The sequence below is a fragment of the Pelophylax lessonae genome (genome assembly GCF_965119305.1).
Source record: "Pelophylax lessonae genome assembly, chromosome: 2".
Classification (NCBI taxonomy): Eukaryota; Metazoa; Chordata; class Amphibia; order Anura; family Ranidae; genus Pelophylax; species Pelophylax lessonae.
The window spans coordinates 409,789,039-409,810,722 of record NC_138769.1 but is presented as its reverse complement, the minus strand read 5'-3'; the positions used below and the strand labels follow the sequence as shown (position 1 = coordinate 409,810,722).

The window sequence follows — 21,684 nt, the reverse complement described above, 5'->3', positions numbered from 1 at the left end:
TCAGCTCCTCCGGTGTTCACAAAGGTGTTGGCCCTGAAGTTAAATTTGCTAAGGCAGCAGGGGATTGCAGTACTGGGTTAACTCGATGACCTTCTTCTGTGAGCAGAATCTCCAACTGCCTTTAAAAGACAATCTGGATATCACTGTGCGAACTTTGCAAGAGTTCAGGTGGAAACTAAATTTTCAAAAACCGGCTCTGATTCTGTCCAACAAATTGGACTACCTGGGCCTGACTCTGGATTTAGCCTCAGCCGGGATGTTTCTCCTGGAGAAAAAACTCCAGAAGTTGCAGGATGCGATTGGGCTCCTGTTAATCCAATCGGCGGTCATCTCTCAGGACGTGCATGCAAGTTCTGGGCTTGATTGTATCCACCTTCGAGGCAGTTCTGTTTGCTCAGTTCCATACCAAGCCTCTGCAAAAGGAGATTGCCAAATGGAACAAGAATCCACAGTCCTTTAGACAATCTGATCCTGTTGAGCTGGGTTACAAGGGGGTCCTTGATATGGTGGCTCCCCCCCCCCCCCCCTGGCTCTTCGACAGGGGAAATCCTTTCTCCATCTGTACTGGACGGTGGTCACCACAGATGCCAGCCTGTCTGAGTGGGAAGGTGTTTTGTGGACGGTTCCGGCTTGGGGGGGGGTTCGAACTCTGAAGAAGTCTAGTCTGCCAATCAATATCCTGGAGATTTAGACAATCAGGTTCTGCCTGTCCCTGTGGACTGATAGTCTACAGGGGTGCCCGGTAAGGATTCAATTGGACAAAGCCACGGCTGTGGCTTATGTCAATCATCAAGGGGGCACCAAAGTGCCCTAGCGGCCAGAGAAGTGGCCGGCATTCTAAGGTGGGAAGAACGGTTCGTTCAGCCCTCTCTGCTGTGCAGTGCATATTGCAGGGGTGGAAAATTGGCAGGCGGACTACCTCAGTCGGCAGGCGCTGGATCAATGAAAATGGTCTCCCCATCTGGAGGTGTTTCATCAACTGTGTCTCTGGTAAAGGGACTCCCGATGTAGACCTGTTGGCCTCTCGTCTCAACCGGAAGGTTCAAAGGTTTGTGGCAAGGTCTCGTGATCCTCTGGTCGACGCCACAGAAGCTCTGGTGGCCCCCTTGGGGCCAGTTTCATCTAATGTATGCCTTTCCTCCACTAAAACGTCTGCCAAGGCTTCTATGAAGAATCGAGGCAGAAGGGATTCTAGTCATTCTGGTGGCTCCAGATTGGCCTCGCTGGTCTTTGTACACAGGTCTAGTAAGACTGGTCACTGATGTTCCTTGGAGACTCCCTCTCAGAGAAGATCTTTCGGCTCAAGGAGCGATCTTCCATCCTGCTTTACAGTCGCTGGCTTTAACGGCTTGGCTATTGAAAGTCAGGTGCTGAAGGACAGAGGGTTGTCTGAATCGGTAATTCCTATGCTGTTGAAAGCTAGAAAATCTACTACTAGGAGGATATATCATCAAGTCTGGAGGGCGTACATTATTTGGTGTGAGCCTCGAGGGCACACCCCCCCCCCCCCCCATTCCTTTTCGGTGTCTCGTCTTTTGGAGTTTCTCCAAAGAGGTGTAGATCAGCATTTGGCCCTGGGCACCATCAAGGGCCAGATTTCTGCCTTAGCTATTTTTTTCCAACACCCGTTGGCCACAAACTCTTTGGTTCACACTTTTGTTCAGGGGGTACGCCAACTGGCTCTCCCGGTAAGGTATCCGTTGCCACAGAAAGTGGCCTTCTTAGTGTCTATTACTTCTGCACTCAGGGTGTTGGAGTTGGCTGCATTGTCCTGTTGGTCACCTTACCTGGTGGTTCACAGGGACAAAAGTGGTGCTACGTCCCTGCCAGTTATTCCTTCCTAAGGTTGTTTCTGTTTTGCACTTGAATGAAGACATTGTGTTGCCTTCCTTGTGTCCTAAGCATCCTAAAGAGATTGCCCAAACCACATCCAGGGAATTTAAGGCAATCAGGGTGTACCTGGCGGCGACTGAGCTGAGTAGTTTCACAAATCGGATTCCTTGTTTGTCCCTATGGATGGTTCTCGTAAGGGGCAGGCCGCTTCTGCTGTGACCATTTGCTGGTGGATCAGGCAGACGGTGGTGCAGGCCTATTCCATTAAGGGTCAAGTTCCTCCTTTCCAAGTTAAGGCACATTCTACGAGGGCGTTTATTGCCTCCTGGGCCTTCCGTCATCAGGCGTCAGTCTTCCAGGTTTGCAAGGCGGCCACTTGGTCGTCTGTGCACACTTTCACAAAATTTTACAAAGTGGATGTATTCGCATCTGCGGATGTTGCTTTTGGCCGCAAGGTTTTGCAGGCCGCTGTTGGAGAAGCTTTAGCCTCTTGAGGGTGTCATATTTTTTTTTTTTTTTTCTGTCAGGTGAGCTTCCAGTTGTTCCTGGTTGAGCTTCTGTGTTACCTGGTTGGCTACGTTTAGCCTTTTTGGGAAGTATTTTTTATTGCTGTGTGTGTCATGTTGACACTGCTTTGGGATGTCCCAAGGGTCAAAGAAGATATGGAGCTGTGTCAGTCAATGAACGGAAGAGAAAACTGGATTTTTGTCTTACCAGAAAATCTTTTTCTCTTATGTTCATTGACGGACACAGCACCCACCCCTCTGTTGAGTTGGGCTATGAATTCTTCTGACACTGCTTGTTAACCACTTGCCTACCGGGCACTTTCACCCCCTTCCTATCCAGGCCAATTTTCAGCTTTCAGCACTCTCACACTTTGAATGACAATTGCGCGGTCATGCTACACTGTACCCATATGAAATTTTTATCATTTTTTTCACACAAATGGAGCTTTCTTTTGGTGGTATTTAATCATCTCTGGTTAATGCCGCACTGATGAGCACTGATAGGCGGCACTGATAGGTGGCACTGATGGGTGGCACTGAGAGGTGGCACTGTTGGGCACTGAGAGGTGGCACTGTTGGGCACTGAGAGGTGGCACTGTTGGGCACTGAGAGGTGGCACTGTTGGGCACTGAGAGGTGGCACTGAGGTGGCACTGTTGGGCACTGATGTGGCACTGTTGGGCACTCAGAGGTGGCACTGCTGGGCACTCAGAGGTGGCACTGCTGGGCACTCAGAGGTGGCACTGCTGGGCACTCAGAGGTGGCACTGCTGGGCACTCAGAGGTGGCACTGACGGGCTGCACTGATGGGTGGCACTGATGAGCACTGATGGGCGGCACTGATGAGCACTGATGGGCAGCACCATCAGTGCTCACACTCAGTGCCCATAGTGCTGCCAGTCAGTGCTCATCAGTGCCTAGATGAGCAGGCACTATGGGCACTGATGGAGGGCACTGTGGGCACTGATGGTGGGCACATTGTATTTTATTTACCTCTGTTGTAATCAGGGCACTGGTGAGGTGATCAGTGCCCTGATTACATTTGTCTGTGTCCCCGAACGGCTGATCGGCTCTGTTCCTTCCTCACACTGCAGTCTCTGTGTGAGGAAGGAGAGCTGGCGATGAGAGATTATCTCATATGTTTACATATGAGATCATCTCTCATTGCATGGGCCGATCACGTGGTAAATGGCCGCTGTGATTGGCCATTTACCACGATCTGTGATTGGCTGTGTCCAAGGGACATGGCCGACACAGATTTTCCCCGATGCGCGCTTGCGGGAGCGCGCGGGGAGCCTGTGTCTGGGAGGGCGTTTAAAGACGGCCTCCCGGAAATTCGAGTCCGCGCTGTAGCCGTCTTTCGGCTATAGCGCGGATCTGAAGAAGTTAAAAACTGAAGTCCTATAGCAGGAAGTGGGAGTATACCCCCTAGGACTTCCCTATAGGCGTAGTCAATTATTTTCCGCCTAGTGTCCTACTCTTGTAGGGGGCAGCATAACCCAAGGGTCAAAGAAGATATGCGCTGTGTCTGTCAATGAACATCAGAGAAAAGGATTTTACGATTGGACAAAAATCCAGTTTTAATTCACAAGGAGGATCTGGGCTGCCCTGGGCAAAACCATTGCACAGAGCAGGTAAGTGTACTTTAAGCTTACGTATAATAATAATAATGCAAAAGCTGTGTTGCACGGGGAGTCAAGGTGGGGATAAGTAGCAGTTAAACGTTGACAAGTTTAATATGAGATCAGTTGTTTGATTCTTGCATTTAATATGAGATCAGTTGTTTGATTCTTGCATTATGTAAACTTCTGTTCACAAGTAGCATTTGTTTGCATTAAAAAATTGAAAATTTGATGATTGTGACATAATATTGCAAGGTTTACAGGTTGTTGTCAAACAGAAAATGATTCAGAATCACTTGATAACTATGATGCAGCTGGAATTATACCTAATACCAACTAAGTTGGCTCTTGACTGACTTAGTTATGTAAAACATGCTTTACCGGGATGTATGCTGGGAAGCCAAACTGTAGAGATGTTATTTGTTAGCTGTGTATAATAATAGGGCAGCGGTGAGGAAGTGAAGGGAAGGAGAAAAAAAACCCCAAAATAATAAAGAATTTAGCTAATTGGCACTTTTAGAGTGAACCTGTGCTTTGCTCATAAATGACAAACCAACAGGTTCACTTTAATAGCAGCTTTGCCATAATCTTATACTTACCTTCCCCTTCCTCCCATGCCACTCCAGTAGATCACAAGAAGTGAAGAAAAATGTAATGTTCTCCTCTTTCTTTCCACAAGAAACTTTGTTTTTTTTATGATCAGAACCATCAATGTCAAATGGTGATGTTATGAGAGTCCTGTGTAAGTTCGAAGTCATGACCTGGCGCTTACACAGGGCTATTTCTCCTCTGTTGCTGCCAAACCAAAAGGAAGCCTATCCAGGTGGAAACTGAGAAACTGTAGTTTGCTTTTAATTCCACATATGCCAGCAAATCAGACAGTTATTACATGTATACATGAATAAGGTAATAGACATTTTTTTTTTTCCCCCCTCTTCCAGGTTTCATCGACATATTCTCCAAATCTAAGGATAGTCTTAACCTACATTCTTCTAAGACTCTTCGTTTTTTACATCGAAATCGAATTCCTAGTACTGTGATCCCCTATCCTATTCTGGAATGCTGCAGTAACCTTTTCACTATGCGATCCTCAGTGCTTAAAGATTATTTAGAGAGGTTACTCAAAAAAGAAAAAGGTGGGTAGCTGTTTTTATAACATCTAGGTACACTCCAAAGACTTTAAAGTATACATGGGGATCTTCCTTTTCTTTTTATGTTGGAAGGGAAGGCCTGCAAAGTGGCACTACTTCACAATAATTTCATACTCTGTTACTGCAGATTCCTGCTCACCGTTCTTTTTTTCAACGTCTCCTCTTGCAGTCTCCATCCTATAAATCCAACCTGGAGAAATCTCACGGAAGTCTAGTAAGCAGCTAAAAGAGTTGGGAGCCAGCAAACTAAAGCTAGTCACCATTGTAATTGGTTGGTTCCCAATCTTTTTTTACTGACACATTTACATAAATTCACAAGCACAAAGTAAAGTTTGTGTGTAAGTATTCGAGAAAAAATAGTGGGGTGATAAATGCGCTGTCACGTATGTATCCGAGTGGGAGGATTCCTCTAATATGCCGCAGCTCGTTATAAATGAATGAATAAATAATGACTCTGAGATTCGGATTCAATCCGATTCTATATGCAGCCAACTCTAGTATTAATCACTAAATACCAATACAATAAGGAAGACACAATGAGTCGGCGCACGACAGAAGAGATCTCAGAAAAGACTCTGACCAAGTCTACCAATGTCAGAATCGCAGCGAGACGTCTTAAGATATAGGAAGATGCTGAAGAAAAAAGGGGGTCTCACTACTTATAATATATAGACAGACCAGATAATTAAATCAGAAGTCAGCAGGTATACGAAACATATATGATCCAACTCTTGCAAACTAATCCGATTCCTTTAAAATCCTTAAAAAATCCCTATATCTGTCTGAGGTGTATGAAGGTGGGAAGTAAATCCTACTTGTAGACAACTTTCATCAGGTCAATCTATAAACAAAGGAGGTATAAGACGACATATATAATGCAAATCTTTAAAAACATCCAAATCCGATTCCTTGACACTAATTAAAAATTCTAAAATATTAATTCCCAGTAGAATAAAAAGCCTCCTTTTTCTAAAAACGACACATAAAGATAAAATGACCTTGGTCTACATTGGTAGACTTGGTCAGAGTCTTTTCTGAGATCTCTTCTGTCGTGCGCCGACTCATTGTGTCTTCCTTTGTGTGTAAGTATTGCAATTGGTGGGTGTGTTGTTTTTTTTTTTTTCTTCTTTTTGCTATTTTGGACAATCCCACACACAGGATTAATCCCTGAGACATACTGTCATACACATAGTACAGCACCTTACGCATGCACTCAGTACTGATCCATAAGCCCTCTGTCTCATATCCCTGACCCAAATGCTCTCTCAATTTGATATACAGTGGGTACGGAAAGTATTCAGACCCCCTTAAATTTTTCACTCTTTGTTATATTGCAGCCATTTGCTAAAATCATTTAAGTTCATTCTTCTTCCTCATGAATGTACACATAGCACCCCATACTGACAGAAAAACACAGAATTGTTGACATTGTTGCAGATTTATTAAAAAAGAAAAACTGAAATATCACATGGTCCTAAGTATTCAGACCCTTTGCTCAGTATTTAGTAGAAGCCCCCTTTTGATCTAATACAGCCAGGAGTCTTTTTGGGAAAGATGCAACAAGTCTTTCACACCTGGATTTGGGGATCCTCTGCCATTCCTCCTTGCAGATCCTCTCCAGTTCTGTCAGGTTGGATGGTAAACGTTGGTGGACAGCCATTTTTAGGTCTCTCCAGAGATGCTCAATTGGGTTTAAGTCAGGGCTCTGGCTGGGCCATTCAAAAACAGTCACGGAGTTGTTGTGAAGCCACTCCTTCGTTATTTTAGCTGTGTGCTTAGGGTCATTGTCTTGTTGGAAGGTAAACCTTCGGCCCAGTCTGAGGTCCAGAGCACTCTGGAGAAGGTTTTTGTCCAGGATATCCCTGTACTTGGCCGCATTCATCTTTCCCTCGATTGCAACCAGTCGTCCTGTCCCTGCAGCTGAAAAACACCCCCACAGCATGATGCTGCCACCACCATGCTTCACTCTTGGGACTGTATTGGACAGGTGATGAGCAGTGCCTGGTTTTCTCCACACATACCGCTTAGAATTAAGGCCAAAAAGTTCTATTTTGGTCTCATCAGACCAGAGAATCTTATTTCTCACCATCTTGGAGTCCTTCAGGTGTTTTTTAGCAAACTCCATGCGGGCTTTCATGTGTCTTACACTGAGGAGAGGCTTCCGTCGGGCCACTCTGCCATAAAGCCCTGACTGGTGGAGGGCTGCAGTGATGGTTGACTTTCTACAACTTTCTCCCATCTCCTGACTGCATCTCTGGAGCTCAGCCACAGTGATCTTTGGGTTCTTCTTTACCTCTCTCACCAAGGCTCTTCTCCCCCGATAGCTCAGTTTGGCCGGACGGCCAGCTCTAGGAAGGGTTCTGGTCGCCCCAAACGTCTTCCATTTGAGGATTATGGAGGCCACTGTGCTCTTAGGAACCTTAAGTGCAGCAGAAATCTTTTTGTAACCTTGGCCAGATCTGTGCCTTGCCACAATTCTGTCTCTGAGCTCTTCAGGCAGTTCCTTTGACCTCATGATTCTCATTTGCTCTGACATGCATTGTGATCTGGAAGGTCTTATATAGACAGGTGTGTGGCTTTCCTAATCAAGTCCAATCAGTATAATCAAACACAGCTGGACTCAAATGAAGGTGTAGAACCATCTCAAGGATGATCAGAAGAAATGGAAAGCACCTGAGTTAAATATATGAGTGTCACAGCAAAGGGTCTGAATACTTAGGACCATGTGATATTTCAGTTTTTCTTTTTTAATAAATCTGCAACAATGTCAACAATTCTGTGTTTTTCTGTCAGTATGGGGTGCTATGTGTACATTTATGAGGAAGAAGAATGAACTTAAATGATTTTAGCAAATGGCTGCAATATAACAGAGTGAAAAATTTAAGGGGGTCTGAATACTTTCCGTACCCACTGTATATGTTAACATATATATCTATATGCCCGCACACACGCGCACACACACACACACACACACATACATATATATATATATATATATATAATATATATTATATACCCTCGCTTCTGGATTGTGCTAACATATGAGTACAAATATGAATAATGAATACAAATTATGATTAAATAAGAAACAAGCAAAAACCGTGTGGGGTTGCTGCTCCTTAAAAGGTGTGGTACCTTTAAATCGTGTACATATGTAAAAAAAAAAAAAATCGCTCCCAATGTTAAATCTTGGTGTTGATATCAATATGCACGAACATATTGTTAAACTAACATCTTCAATTTATCAAATGTCCAAACAAAACTACATCATTAACAGTGATCTTTCTAATAGAATATTAGACAATTATTATGACTAAAGTGCCAAGTGCTGTAAACATTAATTCAGTCCGTGCACCCCTCCTATGTGCCTGCTCACTCACCAGATGCCACGGGCCCCCATGCAGGGCCGCTGATAGGGCAGTACAACCGGCCCTGTTGTACCGGGCCCGGCCATCAGCTACACAGTGGGGGCCCGGCCCCGGCCACATTAAAGTTCGTTACTGCATATTTTAAAAAAATAGCTTTCTAAACTCTCCCACTTCTACTTGCCTATGGGGTGGTGTTATATAATTTTCCTGGGCCCCATCAGGTCTACAAAGGGGCCCAGGAGGTGAGCGCAGTGGAGGGACTATTTCTTTATTTTCGGGCGCAAGTACATCATGCCGCCCCACTATTCAAATAGTCCCGGCCGGCGGAGTGATACTACTGTTCTCCGTTCGGCTCCCGGGTTCTGTCCTGAGGAGATATGAAGCAGTTGAGCGGCTGTCAGCGAACAGCAGAAGGAGAGTGCAGCAGCAATGGACACAGTGAGTGGAGAATAGAGGATAGAATCCTCACTGTGTCCTATTATACTACCACAGCACAGCAGGTTATCAATAGCAGCACAAAAAGCAGGGGCTCTATCCTGTCTCTGTGTCACACGGCTGTTGGGTGCTGACTTTGTCAACTCATGGCTGTTAGATGTACTGAGTTTTACAGACTGTAACACACCACAGCCATAACAAAGTTAGCATCCAACAGCCATGTGACACTGAGCCATGATAGAGCCCCTGCTTATTGTGCTGCCTGTGTGATGATCATAGGACACAGTGAGATGCTACTTTACAATTCAGTTGGGGGAGCAGTAAACATGTGCAGCAGAGCTGCACTTTTACTGCCCCCCAAACCAATCCCCTACATACCAATATGTCACTGGATTGGAAGGGTGATATCTTGGTCATTACTACAGCAATGAACAAGATATCATTTTTTTTTTTTTTTTTTTGCCTCAGTGATTCTGAACACAGTAAAAGTAACCCTAGTGGCTAAGAAGCCAATGGATTACTTTCACAGGCAGTGGCATCCCTGCCTTTACCACCTTTAGGATGCAAACAGTAGCATCCAGTTCCTGAGACACAGTGAGAGGGGCGGATGTCGTTCCTCCCACTGTATGGCATGAAGCGACAAGGATTTTATCACTTCCAGTTTCGGTCTCGTAGCCATTACCAGTTTGAACAAGCATCTGATCAAACTGATCTTGGTTTGATCAGATGCTTTGGACAGATATGGGGTCTAAAAGACCCCAGATCTCTCCATAAAGAGTACCTGTCGTGGCTCATGCTATCACAAGGGATGTTCATCCCTTGTGATAGCAAAAAAGAAAAAAAAATGTAAAGATACAGTGTACAATTTTTTTCTTTGTAATAAAATTAATAAAAATACAATTTTAAATAAATTTAAACTGCCCCCACTACTTTATGCTTATGCGCAATTGCGAACGCACACGTTGGCTCCGCAAGCATTTATATAAACGGTAACAAACCTGCCTTTTGTTTCGAGTCGGGATCAGGGGGCGGGGCAATGGGTGGTGTCAAGGGTTTGGTTGAGGGGGGCCCCATCAGGTGGGCTGTATGGGGCCCCATGATTTCTAACAGCGGCCCTGCCCCCATGACAGGAGTCTTTTTTGCGCTTTGTAAATGTCTCAGATGCTGGGCTTTCTAGTCCCTCGTGGGGGTCCATGCCAGCTGGTGAGTGAGCGAGCACCTAGGAGGGCAGCGCGGACTGCACCAATTTGTTTACAGCACTTGGCACTTCAGTCATGATAATTGTTCGCTATTCTATTAACCTCCTTAGCGGTATTCCCGAGTGTGGCTCGGGGTGAAATTTCAGAGCCATAAGCGGTAACCCCGAGCCACACTCGGGGTACCGCTAGGGAGATTGCTGGATCCTGTAAGAGAGGGTACTTGCCTTGTCCCCGGGATCCAGCGATGTATCCCGGCAGTGTGCGGCGGCCGGATCTTCCTCCCGATGCTCTGTGCCCCTGCTTCAGTCTCTTGCGACGTGACGCTCGCAGGGGGGTGGAGCCGGCGGCAAATTCAAAAAGTAAAACACACCAAACACACTGATACATTACAAAATAAAATAAATTCACATTAGTTTGCCCCCCAGTGCCCTTTCCTGCAGTTTTAATGTACTTTTTATCTATCTATCTATCTACTTATTTATAGTTATTATATTATAATTTATGATTGTGTGTTTCAAACTTTATCATACCCGAGATGTTATAAAGAACACACAGTAAAAAAAAAAATCATATGTAAATAGTTGGTTTGGGCTGCTCGTTCTTAAGAATTACATGCAAAATAATGGTACCGCTTTCAGCACCTAAAATCGGAAAGAATCATACCGCCAGGGAGGTTAAGAAGATTATGGTTAATGATGGACTTTTGTTTGGACATTTAATATATTAAAGATTTTAGTTTAGCTATGTTCATGAAATTGGTTTATGCATATTGATATCAACACCAGGATTAAACATTGGTAGCGCTCTTTGCACATATGCTCTCTGTCTCATAGTACCAACCTGCATGCTTTTAGTCTCACAGTACCGACCTGCATGCTTTCTCTGTCTCGCAGTACCGACCTGAATGCTTTCTCTGTCTCGCAGTACCGACCTGAATGCTTTCTCTGTCTCGCAGTACCGACCTGAATGCTTTCTCTGTCTCGCAGTACCGACCTGTATGCTTTCTCTGTCTCGCAGTACCGACCTGTATGCTTTCTCTGTCTCGCAGTACCGACCTGTATGCTTTCTCTGTCTCGCAGTACCGACCTGAATGCTTTCTCTGTCTCGCAGTACCGACCTGAATGCTTTCTCTGTCTCGCAGTACCGACCTGTATGCTTTCTCTGTCTCGCAGTACCGACCTGTATGCTTTCTCTGTCTCGCAGTACCGACCTGTATGCTTTCTTATTTTCACAGGACTAAACTCATATGCTCTCACTTTGTCCTGACCAATATGCCCTCTCAATCTCAAAGGGATGACACATACAGTATAGTATGTTTTCTCACTTTGACATTACTGACCCATAATGTTCTGACTTACACAGTACTGATCCATTTGCTCTCATTTTCACAGTACCTGACCCATATTTATTCTTAGTCTCATGGTATTAACCCATATTCACTCTCACAGTACTGACCTTTATGATCACTCACACAGCAAAAACCTAGCAAAGAAAAAACCCTTTTGACTGAGGAAATTTGCAAAATTTAAGTTGGATCATGGCCCCAAAAAGCCCTCCTGTCTGGAGTCCCTGGTATAATTTCTGTACACTGCCAAAACAATAAACCTGTATTGCAGACTACCACGGATTAGACTCCTGTGTACTCAAATCAAACTGTTTAATAAATAGAGCTGTGACCTCAAGAAAAATGTATTATTTGTACATAATTGTTTAAACTGGTAATAGGAGTTATGGCACTTTTCCACTGCAAGTACCGGCTCGGCCCTGCTTGGCCCGGTTTGCTTTTCCACTGCTGGTACCGCATGGTACGGTGTTGGAACGGTTCGGTATGGTACAGTATGATTTGCTTTTCCACTAAAGTAGTACTAAAGTTAAGTGGGTGGGATAACAACGGGGTGGGTGGGATTCTCTGACCAATCAGTGGCTAGTAGTGACTGCATGCAAAGGATTGTGGGATATGGTACCGGGTATGGTACCTCTTGGAACCACAATCGAGTAGGTACTGTTTTTGAGAGCCCTACCGTTCGGTTCCATGCAGTGGAAAAGCGCCGCCGTACTGTACTGTACCGAACCGTTCCTACACTATACCATGCGGTACCAGCAGTGGAAAAGCACAAAAGTGAGCCGAACCGTTCGGTTCCATGCAGTGGAAAAGCGCCATTAGTGTAGTAGTGTTAAAGGGTAGTGTTAAATGCATTAGCAGATTTTGAACCACCCAAAAAATTTAGCTAAATTCCAGCTCACACACTTCAGTTAAAGCAACCATTTTCTTTCCTTTTGGGATAAAGGTTTTGCATGGATAAATAAAAGCATGTCATTTTAATTAGCCCTGCCAATGTTAAAGGAGTTTTAAAGGCAGCAGGTTTTTTATCTTATTGCATTCTTTGCCCCTCTTACCTGAGGTCCCTCTCTGTCCAGTGATGTCCACGAGTGTCTCAGGCGAACGAGCTTCTTCTTCCTGATTGGCTGAAGCATAGCGGCGCCATTGGCTCCCACTGCTGTAAAGTCAGCTAGTCAGTCGGGAGAAAAGGGCGGGGGAAGGTCAGGGCTTCGTGTCTGAATGGACACAGGGAGCTGTGACTCAGCTTGGGTGCCCCAATAGCAAGCCGCTTGCTCTGGGGGCACTGAACAGGAAGGAGGGGCCAGGAGCACCGAATAGGGACCGGAGAAGAGGAGGATCCAGGCTGCTCTGTGCAAATCCATTGCAACAGAGGAGGTGTGTATAACATGAGTAGAGAATTTTATGTTCTGCAGCACACCTTCATATTAGAAAAACAAGCCTCCATCCCTATTTGTATATACAAAAATTTCTTTACATTGGTTTGCGGGACTTTAAATGAGGCAAATTAATCATTAAATGTACAAAATAAAAATTTTAATAAAAATTGACCATTGTTGGCCTTCCATTGTAACAAAAATAGAATATAAACAAGTAGAATGAGTCTACTTCAATGCATGATAAATAAATATATTAAAAACTAAAAATTGATATTGGTTATGCATTTCATTGTAATAAAATTCAACATGATTTAAGATAAGTCAAATTGCAATTATAACAGATAAGTATATCCAAAAGAGCTGACATGTGAGGGAATTCATTCCTGCATAGCGCAAAATATTTATTGTGATGGTACATAGTATTGTTGACATTTGATTTGGCATTACAAACATGATATCTTGGTATCCATATGACTCGATGCATTTCATGGTTCTGTACCCACTTCATCAGGAGTATAATGCAATAGAGATGTCTAAAAATGTAAACCGATGCAGTATTAGAAAAAGTTCCCCGTGCCACAGGGGATATCAATAGCTCCCTAAACAAAACAAAAAAAAAAGGGGGGGAGAGAGAGAGGACAAAATAAAATAATTACCTACAGGTCAGCTCAGAAAAGACACCAGCCTCAGGGAGAAGAATGGGGACGTCGGGCATACGTCTCTCCCGCAGCTGAGGTGGGAGAGGCCAGCCACAGCGGAACAAGCCAAGGGAAAGCCAGGTCAGCAGGATACCATTTCCAAAATTGTGAACTGTGTAATTATATATAAAAGCTTGTCTCAACCCTGCTAATCTAGAAAAGATATATAATAAAAATGTATGTCACACTTCAAATAATGAGCTTTTTAATGAGAAAGTGACTTCAATGTTAAGTGAGTAGCGTGAACCAAAGGGTCCAGCAGGGAAATAATAAATAGGCAGAAACCAGAACATAGACATCAAGAACAAACACCAAGGACCCAGTGTTAGAAATAAAAGAAACTAGGATGGTGAATGAGACAAAAAGAAGAGTAAGAAATATACAAGAAAAAATAATGAAAAATCAGCAACGACAGAATAGTTAAAGGTAATAGTAATAGAAGTGTGCCTGAATCTTACATATATTGTTGCATGTTCCTATTGGGTCTCAAATTGATTGCACCTAGTGTGGTAACAGCCTCACTGATATCCTGGCCAACCTCCGCTTTATACCCCCGGGCTCCAGGTCAACCCTCCCACCAACGTCATGCTAGCGCCAAAAAGGGGCGGGGATATGGTGCGGACCCGTACCACATCCGGCAAGTGAAGCCGGAAGCGTGTCCATGTCAATCCACCCCAGGCATCAGATGGAAAAACATACACCGAACAGACGGGTCAGGCATGTAAGCATGGCGCCGATGCACGGAGAGGCAACCCCATACTACCCAAATTTGCCATAGGCAGGGATAGGGAGGGGATGTCCGGCCATGCATCGCAACCCCGGGGTAAGACAGGCTCAGAAACACCCAAATCATCCCCCCAGTGCTGAATGCTCTTCATGACTTTAGGAAAAATACAATGTAACATTTTTGAAAAACATATATTACATGATAGTAAACGGTATGGAACAAATCATTTAATAAACGTAGTTTGTGTGACAGAACATATAGGACCCAAGTGTCTTCCACCCAATTATTTCATAAATAGAGATTTTTATGTTCTGCAGCACACCTTCATATTAGAAAAACAAGCCTCCATCCCTATTTGTATATACAAAAAATTCTTTACATTGGTTTGCGGGACTTTAAATGAGGCAAATTAATCATTAAATGTACAAAATAAACATTTTAATAAAAATCGACCATTTATGAGTAAATAAGTGAAGGTCGGTTGGCTCACTAAATAGATCATACAATCGCCACATCCCTGGTACAACAATAATTAAAAAGTATAATTGGAAGTGTTTCCTGGGCTAATTGATAAGCCATAAGTTACACCCAAAACAGATGGGATTTTCAAGTGCTGTAGTATGATCTAAATAAATATAAACACAAGCATATTATGAAATTGATAAATGTATTAAGGTGTAACAAAAAAGAGAAAATCATATAGAAAAAATAGTTAAAACCATTGCAAGATGATATACATTCATTTGATGGACAGCAAACAAGTACAGAGTAATGGATATACAGTCCTACATGTTTCGCCGAGGTATTTTAATCCCTCATGTAGTGGCTTCTTCAGGGAACGATTTAGATAATCCATACAAGATTCTAAATAAATCAGAAAACATATATGATAGAAAATGCACAGGGGAGAGATTCAGGAATGACAAATTGCATACCAACTGCCATATATTGCATGGCCAATCTCCACATGTATGATACAATAAACATATATCTTACCATGTTATGTCCAAATGAGTAACACCTGCTGAGTGAGATACAGAATATGGCATCCAAGGGCGGCTACAAAGCTACAATGCTTGGCCGACACCACCAGATAGCAAAACCCGGCAGGGTCGTGGGTACCCCCAAATAGGTGAATGCTGGACCGACCCAGGCTGAATGGCCGGGGAAAATTTCAAGGTAGAAAGATGCCAAAGCATCTAAAAAAGAAAAATGTAAAGGGAAGAATATATACAGGTCCCTCTCAAAAAATTAGCATATTGTGATAAAGTTCATTATTTTCTGTAATGTACTGATAAACATTAGACTTTCATATATTTTAGATTCATTACACACAACTGAAGTAGTGCAAGCCTTTTATTGTTTTAATATTGATGATTTTGGCATACAGCTCATGAAAAAACAAAATTCCTATCTCAAAAAATTAGCATTTCATGAAAAGGTTCTCTAAACGAGCTATTAACCTAATCATCTGAATCAACTAATTAACTCTAAACACCTGCAAAAGATTCCTGAGGCTTTTAAAAACTCCCAGCCTGGTTCATTACTCAAAACCGCAATCATGGGTAAGACTGCTGACCTGACTGCTGTCCAGAAGGCCATCATTGACACCCTCAAGCAAGAGGGTAAGACACAGAAAGCAATTTCTGAACGAATAGGCTGTTCCCAGAGTGCTGTATCAAGGCACCTTAGTGGGAAGTCTGTGGGAAGGAAAAAGTGTGGCAGAAAACGCTGCACAACAAGAAGAGGTGACTGGACCCTGAGGAAGACTGGGGAGAGGGAAATGCCAAAATGCCTGAAGTCCAGTGTCAAGTACCCACAGTCAGTGATGGTCTGGGGTGCCATGTCAGCTGCTGGTGTTGGTCCACTGTGTTTTATCAAGGGCAGGGTCAATGCAGCTAGCTATCAGGAGATTTTGGAGCACTTCATGCTTCCATCTGCTGAAAAGCTTTATGGAGATGATTTCATTTTTCAGCACGACCTGGCACCTGCTCACAGTGCCAAAACCACTGGTAAATGGTTTACTGACCATGGTATTACTGTGCTCAATTGGCCTGCCAACTCTCCTGACCTGAACCCCATAGAGAATCTGTGGGATGTTGTGAAGAGAAAGTTGAGAGATGCAAGACCCAACACTCTGGATGAGCTCAAGGCCGCTATCGAAGCATCTTGGGCCTCCATAACACCTCAGCAGTGCCACAGGCTGATTGCCTCCATGCCACACCGCATTGAAGCAGTCATTTCTGCAAAAGGATTCCCAACCAAGTATTGAGTGCATAACTGAACATAATTTTTTGAAGGTTGACTTTTTTTGTATTAAAAACACTTTTCTTTTATTGGTCGGATAAAATATGCTAATTTTTTGAGATAGGAATTTTGGTTTTTCATGAGCTGTATGCCAAAATCATCAATATTAAAACAATAAAAGGCTTGCACTACTTCAGTTGTGTGTAATGAATCTAAAATATATGAAAGTCTAATGTTTATCAGTACATTACAGAAAATAATGAACTTTATCACAATATGCTAATTTTTTGAGAGGTACCTGTATAAGGATATTCCTGGATTAGTGGTAAAAAGAGGCATCTAGATATTTCCAGGATAGTGGAAGAGATAGGCAGGATATATCATCACCCAGTGGAGGAGGGAAAAAGGGGGGGAGGAGGGGGGAAGATGAGGGGAAGGGGAATGAAGAGGGAGAAAGAAGAGCAAGAGGAAGAAAAGCACCGCCGGTCCCCTCTATATATTCCCATAGGGAGTTATGTGTATACATTGGAACAAAAATGTGCACCTAAGGTCATCGAAGTTGTGCAATAAAGTACACAGGAGAAACAAATAAAGACAAAAGAACTCACCTATTAGACACAACCAACAATGCTGGACTAGATGGATAGCGCGTATGCCGCCAAGCACCGGGCGCCAATATAGCTACCCCTCCCGCCACAGGCCTCTATAAAGGACGGTCCCTCCGGAAAGTGACGCGGCCGTACCCGGCCTCCGCAAGTCACTCGCGGTGCGGGCGCCATCTTGCGGCCGAGAACCAGGCTGAACCGCAAGGAAGCGGAAGTAAACCTGATACCCGGCAGCATTAAAGTCCGCATAGCGGACACAGGGACAGGGGAGGAATTGATGGAAAAGAGACTCGCCCTCCCCGGCTTGGCACCCGAACACACACCCAGGTGATAGGGTCATCTAGCAAGGAGACAAAGAAGTGCCGCAGGATGCCAATATAAATATCCACTCAGCATGATGTTTTACAATAAAGAGCAAAAAGATATAATATATCAAAAATATTACACTATACATGGATCTAATTTTACATCACTATGAATAATCAATATATTTATCATGGAATTAGTACATAAGTTATATATAAAAATTCAACATCAAAAGTTCCTATTTTAATTATATTCGGCATCTGGGGAATGAACAAAAAGAGAAAAAAAAAAAAAGGGGGGGGGGGGAAAGAAGTGTCCACTTCTGTTACAAAGCCAAAATTAAATTACTCTGTGTAGTGAATCTATATAATACGAGTTTCACTTTTTGAAATAAATTACTGATATAAATTAACTTTTTAAAGATATTCAAATTTTTGATATGCACCTGTAGTGTTTTGCTTTGGGGTTTAATACAGCTTTATTAGAACTAGGATATCACACAAAGCAAATACCATGCCTTGAAAAAGTATTCATACCTCACATTTTACAACCAAAAAAGTAAATGTATTTTATTGGGATTTTGTTCTGAAGGCAATTGGTTTCACTAGATTTTAGTTAGGGGTATCGGAGTAAAGGGGGCTGAATACGAATGCATGCCACACTTTTCAGATATTTCTTTGTAAAAAATTTTGAAAACCATTTGTCATTTTCCTTCCCCTTCACAATTATGTGCCATTCTGTGTTGGTCTATCGCATAAAATCCCAATAAAATACATTTACGTTTTTGGTTGTAACATGAGGATAAAATGTGTAAAATTTCAAGGGGTATGAATACTGTTTAAAAGCTGTATATACAATAATATTTAGAATTCTTTGCATAATCCTCATAGGATTTATTTAATTTTTTGCTTTCTAGAAAATAAATTGAGGTTATGTGGTCATTTTTTAGGTGGTAATGCTTCATGGAGTTTAATGGGATAATTCTCCACCAACGACCTCTCTGACCCTGATGTTTCTCTTTTAATTATGTACTTATCCAAGCTAGCTACCTTTTTTGTCTTATTTTGTAGAATGTCCAGCTGTTCTAACTGGCAGTGATGAATCTTTGAAGTATAAAACAATAACCAAGTGTTACAGTTGCATAGAAACCTCATCCAACTCTTCAGATATAGACAAGATGACTAATGGAGAAACAACCTCATACTGGCAGTCAGATGGCAGTGCGCGTTCACACTGGATACGGTAAGGGATATTACTGTGATAGGTTTTTGTATACAGAAAATGACAATGGAGGTTTCTAGCCAGATAACCATTACACTTGAACTCAGCCATTCACATCCAGGTTTTATTGGAACCCTAAGGTTTCTCCAGAGGATGCTAGATGTTCCCTGAGTTTTGTCTGATTAACCTTTATATTTGATTGTGCTGGAACAGTTATGGAGCAAACACCACTTAGCAGCAGAGCCAGCTGCATGGCACCAATAATCTTTTTAGCTGTCTTTAACTACTTCCATACCATTGAACGTCCTATGATGTCCTGGGCTTTCAGTGGAGATATCAGAATGATGCCTGTAGCTACAGGCATCATTCAGATACTCAATTTTTAATTTTTTTTTTTTTTTTTATACAGGAGATTCCCTGCACACTAAAAGCAATCATAGCAGCTGTCCCCCCTCCGGTGCTTCTACAGGCTCGTCCTTGCGATCGGCAAGCTGGCAAAGTAATTCGCCAGCGGCGGAAGTTTAGCATAGAGATGACTAGGGCCACATGGTCCCCGGCCATCTGACTCTCGGAGGCCAGGTGCGACGGTAAGATGTCATCTTCGGCCTCTGCAGTTGTAAACACTGCCATGTGTTCAGCTGGAATGGCTGAGATTTTTTTTTTTGTATCTCAAGCTTTCCAGCCTAGAGGTGAGATGTGGGGTCTTAAAGACCCCACATCTCTCCATAAAGAGGACCTGTCATGCCCTGTTCCTATTACAAGGGATGTTTACATTCCTTGTAATAGAAATAAAAGTGACCAAAAAGTTTTTTTAAGGGAAAGTGTAAAAATTAAATAAAAACGTCCCCTTGTGTTTGCACACAGAAGGGAACACTTATGTAGATCACACCCACATATGTAAATTATGTTCAAACCACACATGAGGTATCGCTGCAAACATTAAAGCGAGAGCAAGAATTCTATCTCCTAACCTCCTCTGTAACTCTAAACTGGTAACCTGTAAAAAATTTAAAGCTTAGTCTATGGAGATTAAGTACCGAAGTTTAGCGCCATTCCACGAGTGTGTGCAATTTTGATGCACGACATGTTTGGTATCTATTTACTCAGCGTAACATCATCTTTCACATTATACAAAAAAATTGGGCTAACTTTGAAAATGTTAAAATTGCTGCAAAAATACAGTGTGACATAAATAATTGCAATAACAACCATTTTATTCCCTAGGGTCTCTGCTAAAAATATGTTTGGGGGTTCTGAGTAAATTTCTAGCAAAAAATTTATTTCTCTTTCGTCATTGACAGACACAGCTCCTGATTTTTCTTAACCATTGGGTTATACTGCCCCCTACAGGAGTAGGACACTAGGCAGGAAAAAGCTTGACTATGCCTATGGGCAGTCCCAGGGGGTATACACCCACTCTCAGCTTATAGGCCCTCATTTTTTTTCTGCCTAGTCAGGAGTAAAGACCTAGTTCCTTGCTGGGATCTCTGGTCCTGGCGATTTTTTTCTTTTTCCTATCTTTATTGTATTTGTTCCTGTGAGAATCTTCAATAAATTGCTGAACTGGGCGATGGACAGAATAATCTCGATCCAGAGGGTCCCCCCAGTCTGACCAGCTCTGCGCTAGGCCGGCCGCGACACAGCCCCACTTGACGGGGGCTGGCTTGCGAGTTAAACGTCTCGCGAGGGGGCATACGACCAGACCTCAGCCTGAGTTGCAACGTTCCTCCTGGCCGACAGCCACCCACATTTCAATGGATCGGGTGTCTGTCCAGGGCGGTGTGGAGGCCGTTAATTTTTTTTGTGTTCAAGTACAGCGCCACATTATTAAAAAAACCCTAAATGATTAAAAGAACACAGTCCATGAAGTCCGTCTGAAAATGATGCTGAGGTGCAGAAATAAATGCAGATAAATTCCAACACCATTAGTGCAGACACAATCCTGACGATCACCACGTGCATAAAATAAGGTAATCTCCTTACCAGAATTTTAGACCCCCTGTTAAGGAAGGTCCACCAAGCATGAGGTATAGAAACGGTCACCAGTGAAGGGTCCACCCCAAATCAGCAACCAATCCACGACGGAATATTCATAGAGGACAGTATATCTTTGTGAACTTCATATACCCCCTCCCATCATCCCCTGCGCCTCTCACGTGACGTCATCTGTGTTCGGTAATACCGAGCGGTGTGCGCAGATATCTCCTCCCGGCATCGTACGGAACATCAATGTCCAACATTTGGGGTTTATGATTTAATCATTTAATCATTTAATCATTTAGGGTTTTTTTAATAATGTGGCGCTGTACTTGAACACAATTTGCTATATGGTCTGATAACACTTTTGTACTGGCAGCCTTACTCTTGTTAGTTTATGGAGCGCAGCTTTCTTTCTTCTTCGTTAATTTTTTTTTGTTGACCACCTTGCCGTCATTATTGTTGGAGCACCTGCCCCTTTTTAGCGCTGCAGGACCATCAGGGTACTGTGCCTGCGTGTCCGAGTCACGGCAAGCAGCCCCCCTTTTAAGGGGGCTATTTCCTATTATTCAGGCCTCTATGGAGGGGCTTGGAGGGCTACCCCCTTGTCCCCTTTTTGCGGGGTCCGGTAGGTGGTTCATTGGTGGGCCCTCTGTCAGCGTCCCCTTTGCGGGATCGCAGTTCGCGGCCCTCCCCTGATTGTTACATCAGATTCTGAAATTGTTTTGGCTGCTGCAGTCGCGAGTCACCCCTTCTGGGTCTGTGTCCACGCAACCTGAGTGCTCCGATAGCGAGAATGATTCCTCTGCTCCTCTAGCTGCGCACGAAAATGCGCTGGTGGAAGCATGGTTTGTGTCAGTGCGTGAAATTCTAAAAATTCGAAGTTGCAGCTGATGCTGTGTCGGAGGCGCCAGGCCCTTTCGGCACCCACAGGCCCTCCAAAGTGGCGAGGGTGTTCCCCTTTCCGATTTACTTTGACAACATGTCACAGAACAGTGGGGTTGTCCAAAATGCAGTGGTTCCTTTTGTGTTTTTTTTTTTTTTGCCTTGCGGTATCTTTATGAGGATTACCT

General features: G+C 43.4%; 1 protein-coding gene across 1 annotated transcript in view; it reads left to right on the top strand.

The window, feature by feature from the left end:
• The window catches only part of ZZEF1 (zinc finger ZZ-type and EF-hand domain containing 1), a 499,621-nt gene that overhangs the window by 35,838 nt on the left and 442,099 nt on the right, over nucleotides 1-21,684 (top strand). Inside the window, exons 3-4 of the mRNA XM_082244777.1 lie at nucleotides 4,901-5,095; nucleotides 18,484-18,655. Coding sequence (XP_082100903.1) covers nucleotides 4,901-5,095; nucleotides 18,484-18,655 — 367 coding nt within the window. The remainder of the gene's footprint in view (nucleotides 1-4,900; nucleotides 5,096-18,483; nucleotides 18,656-21,684) is intronic.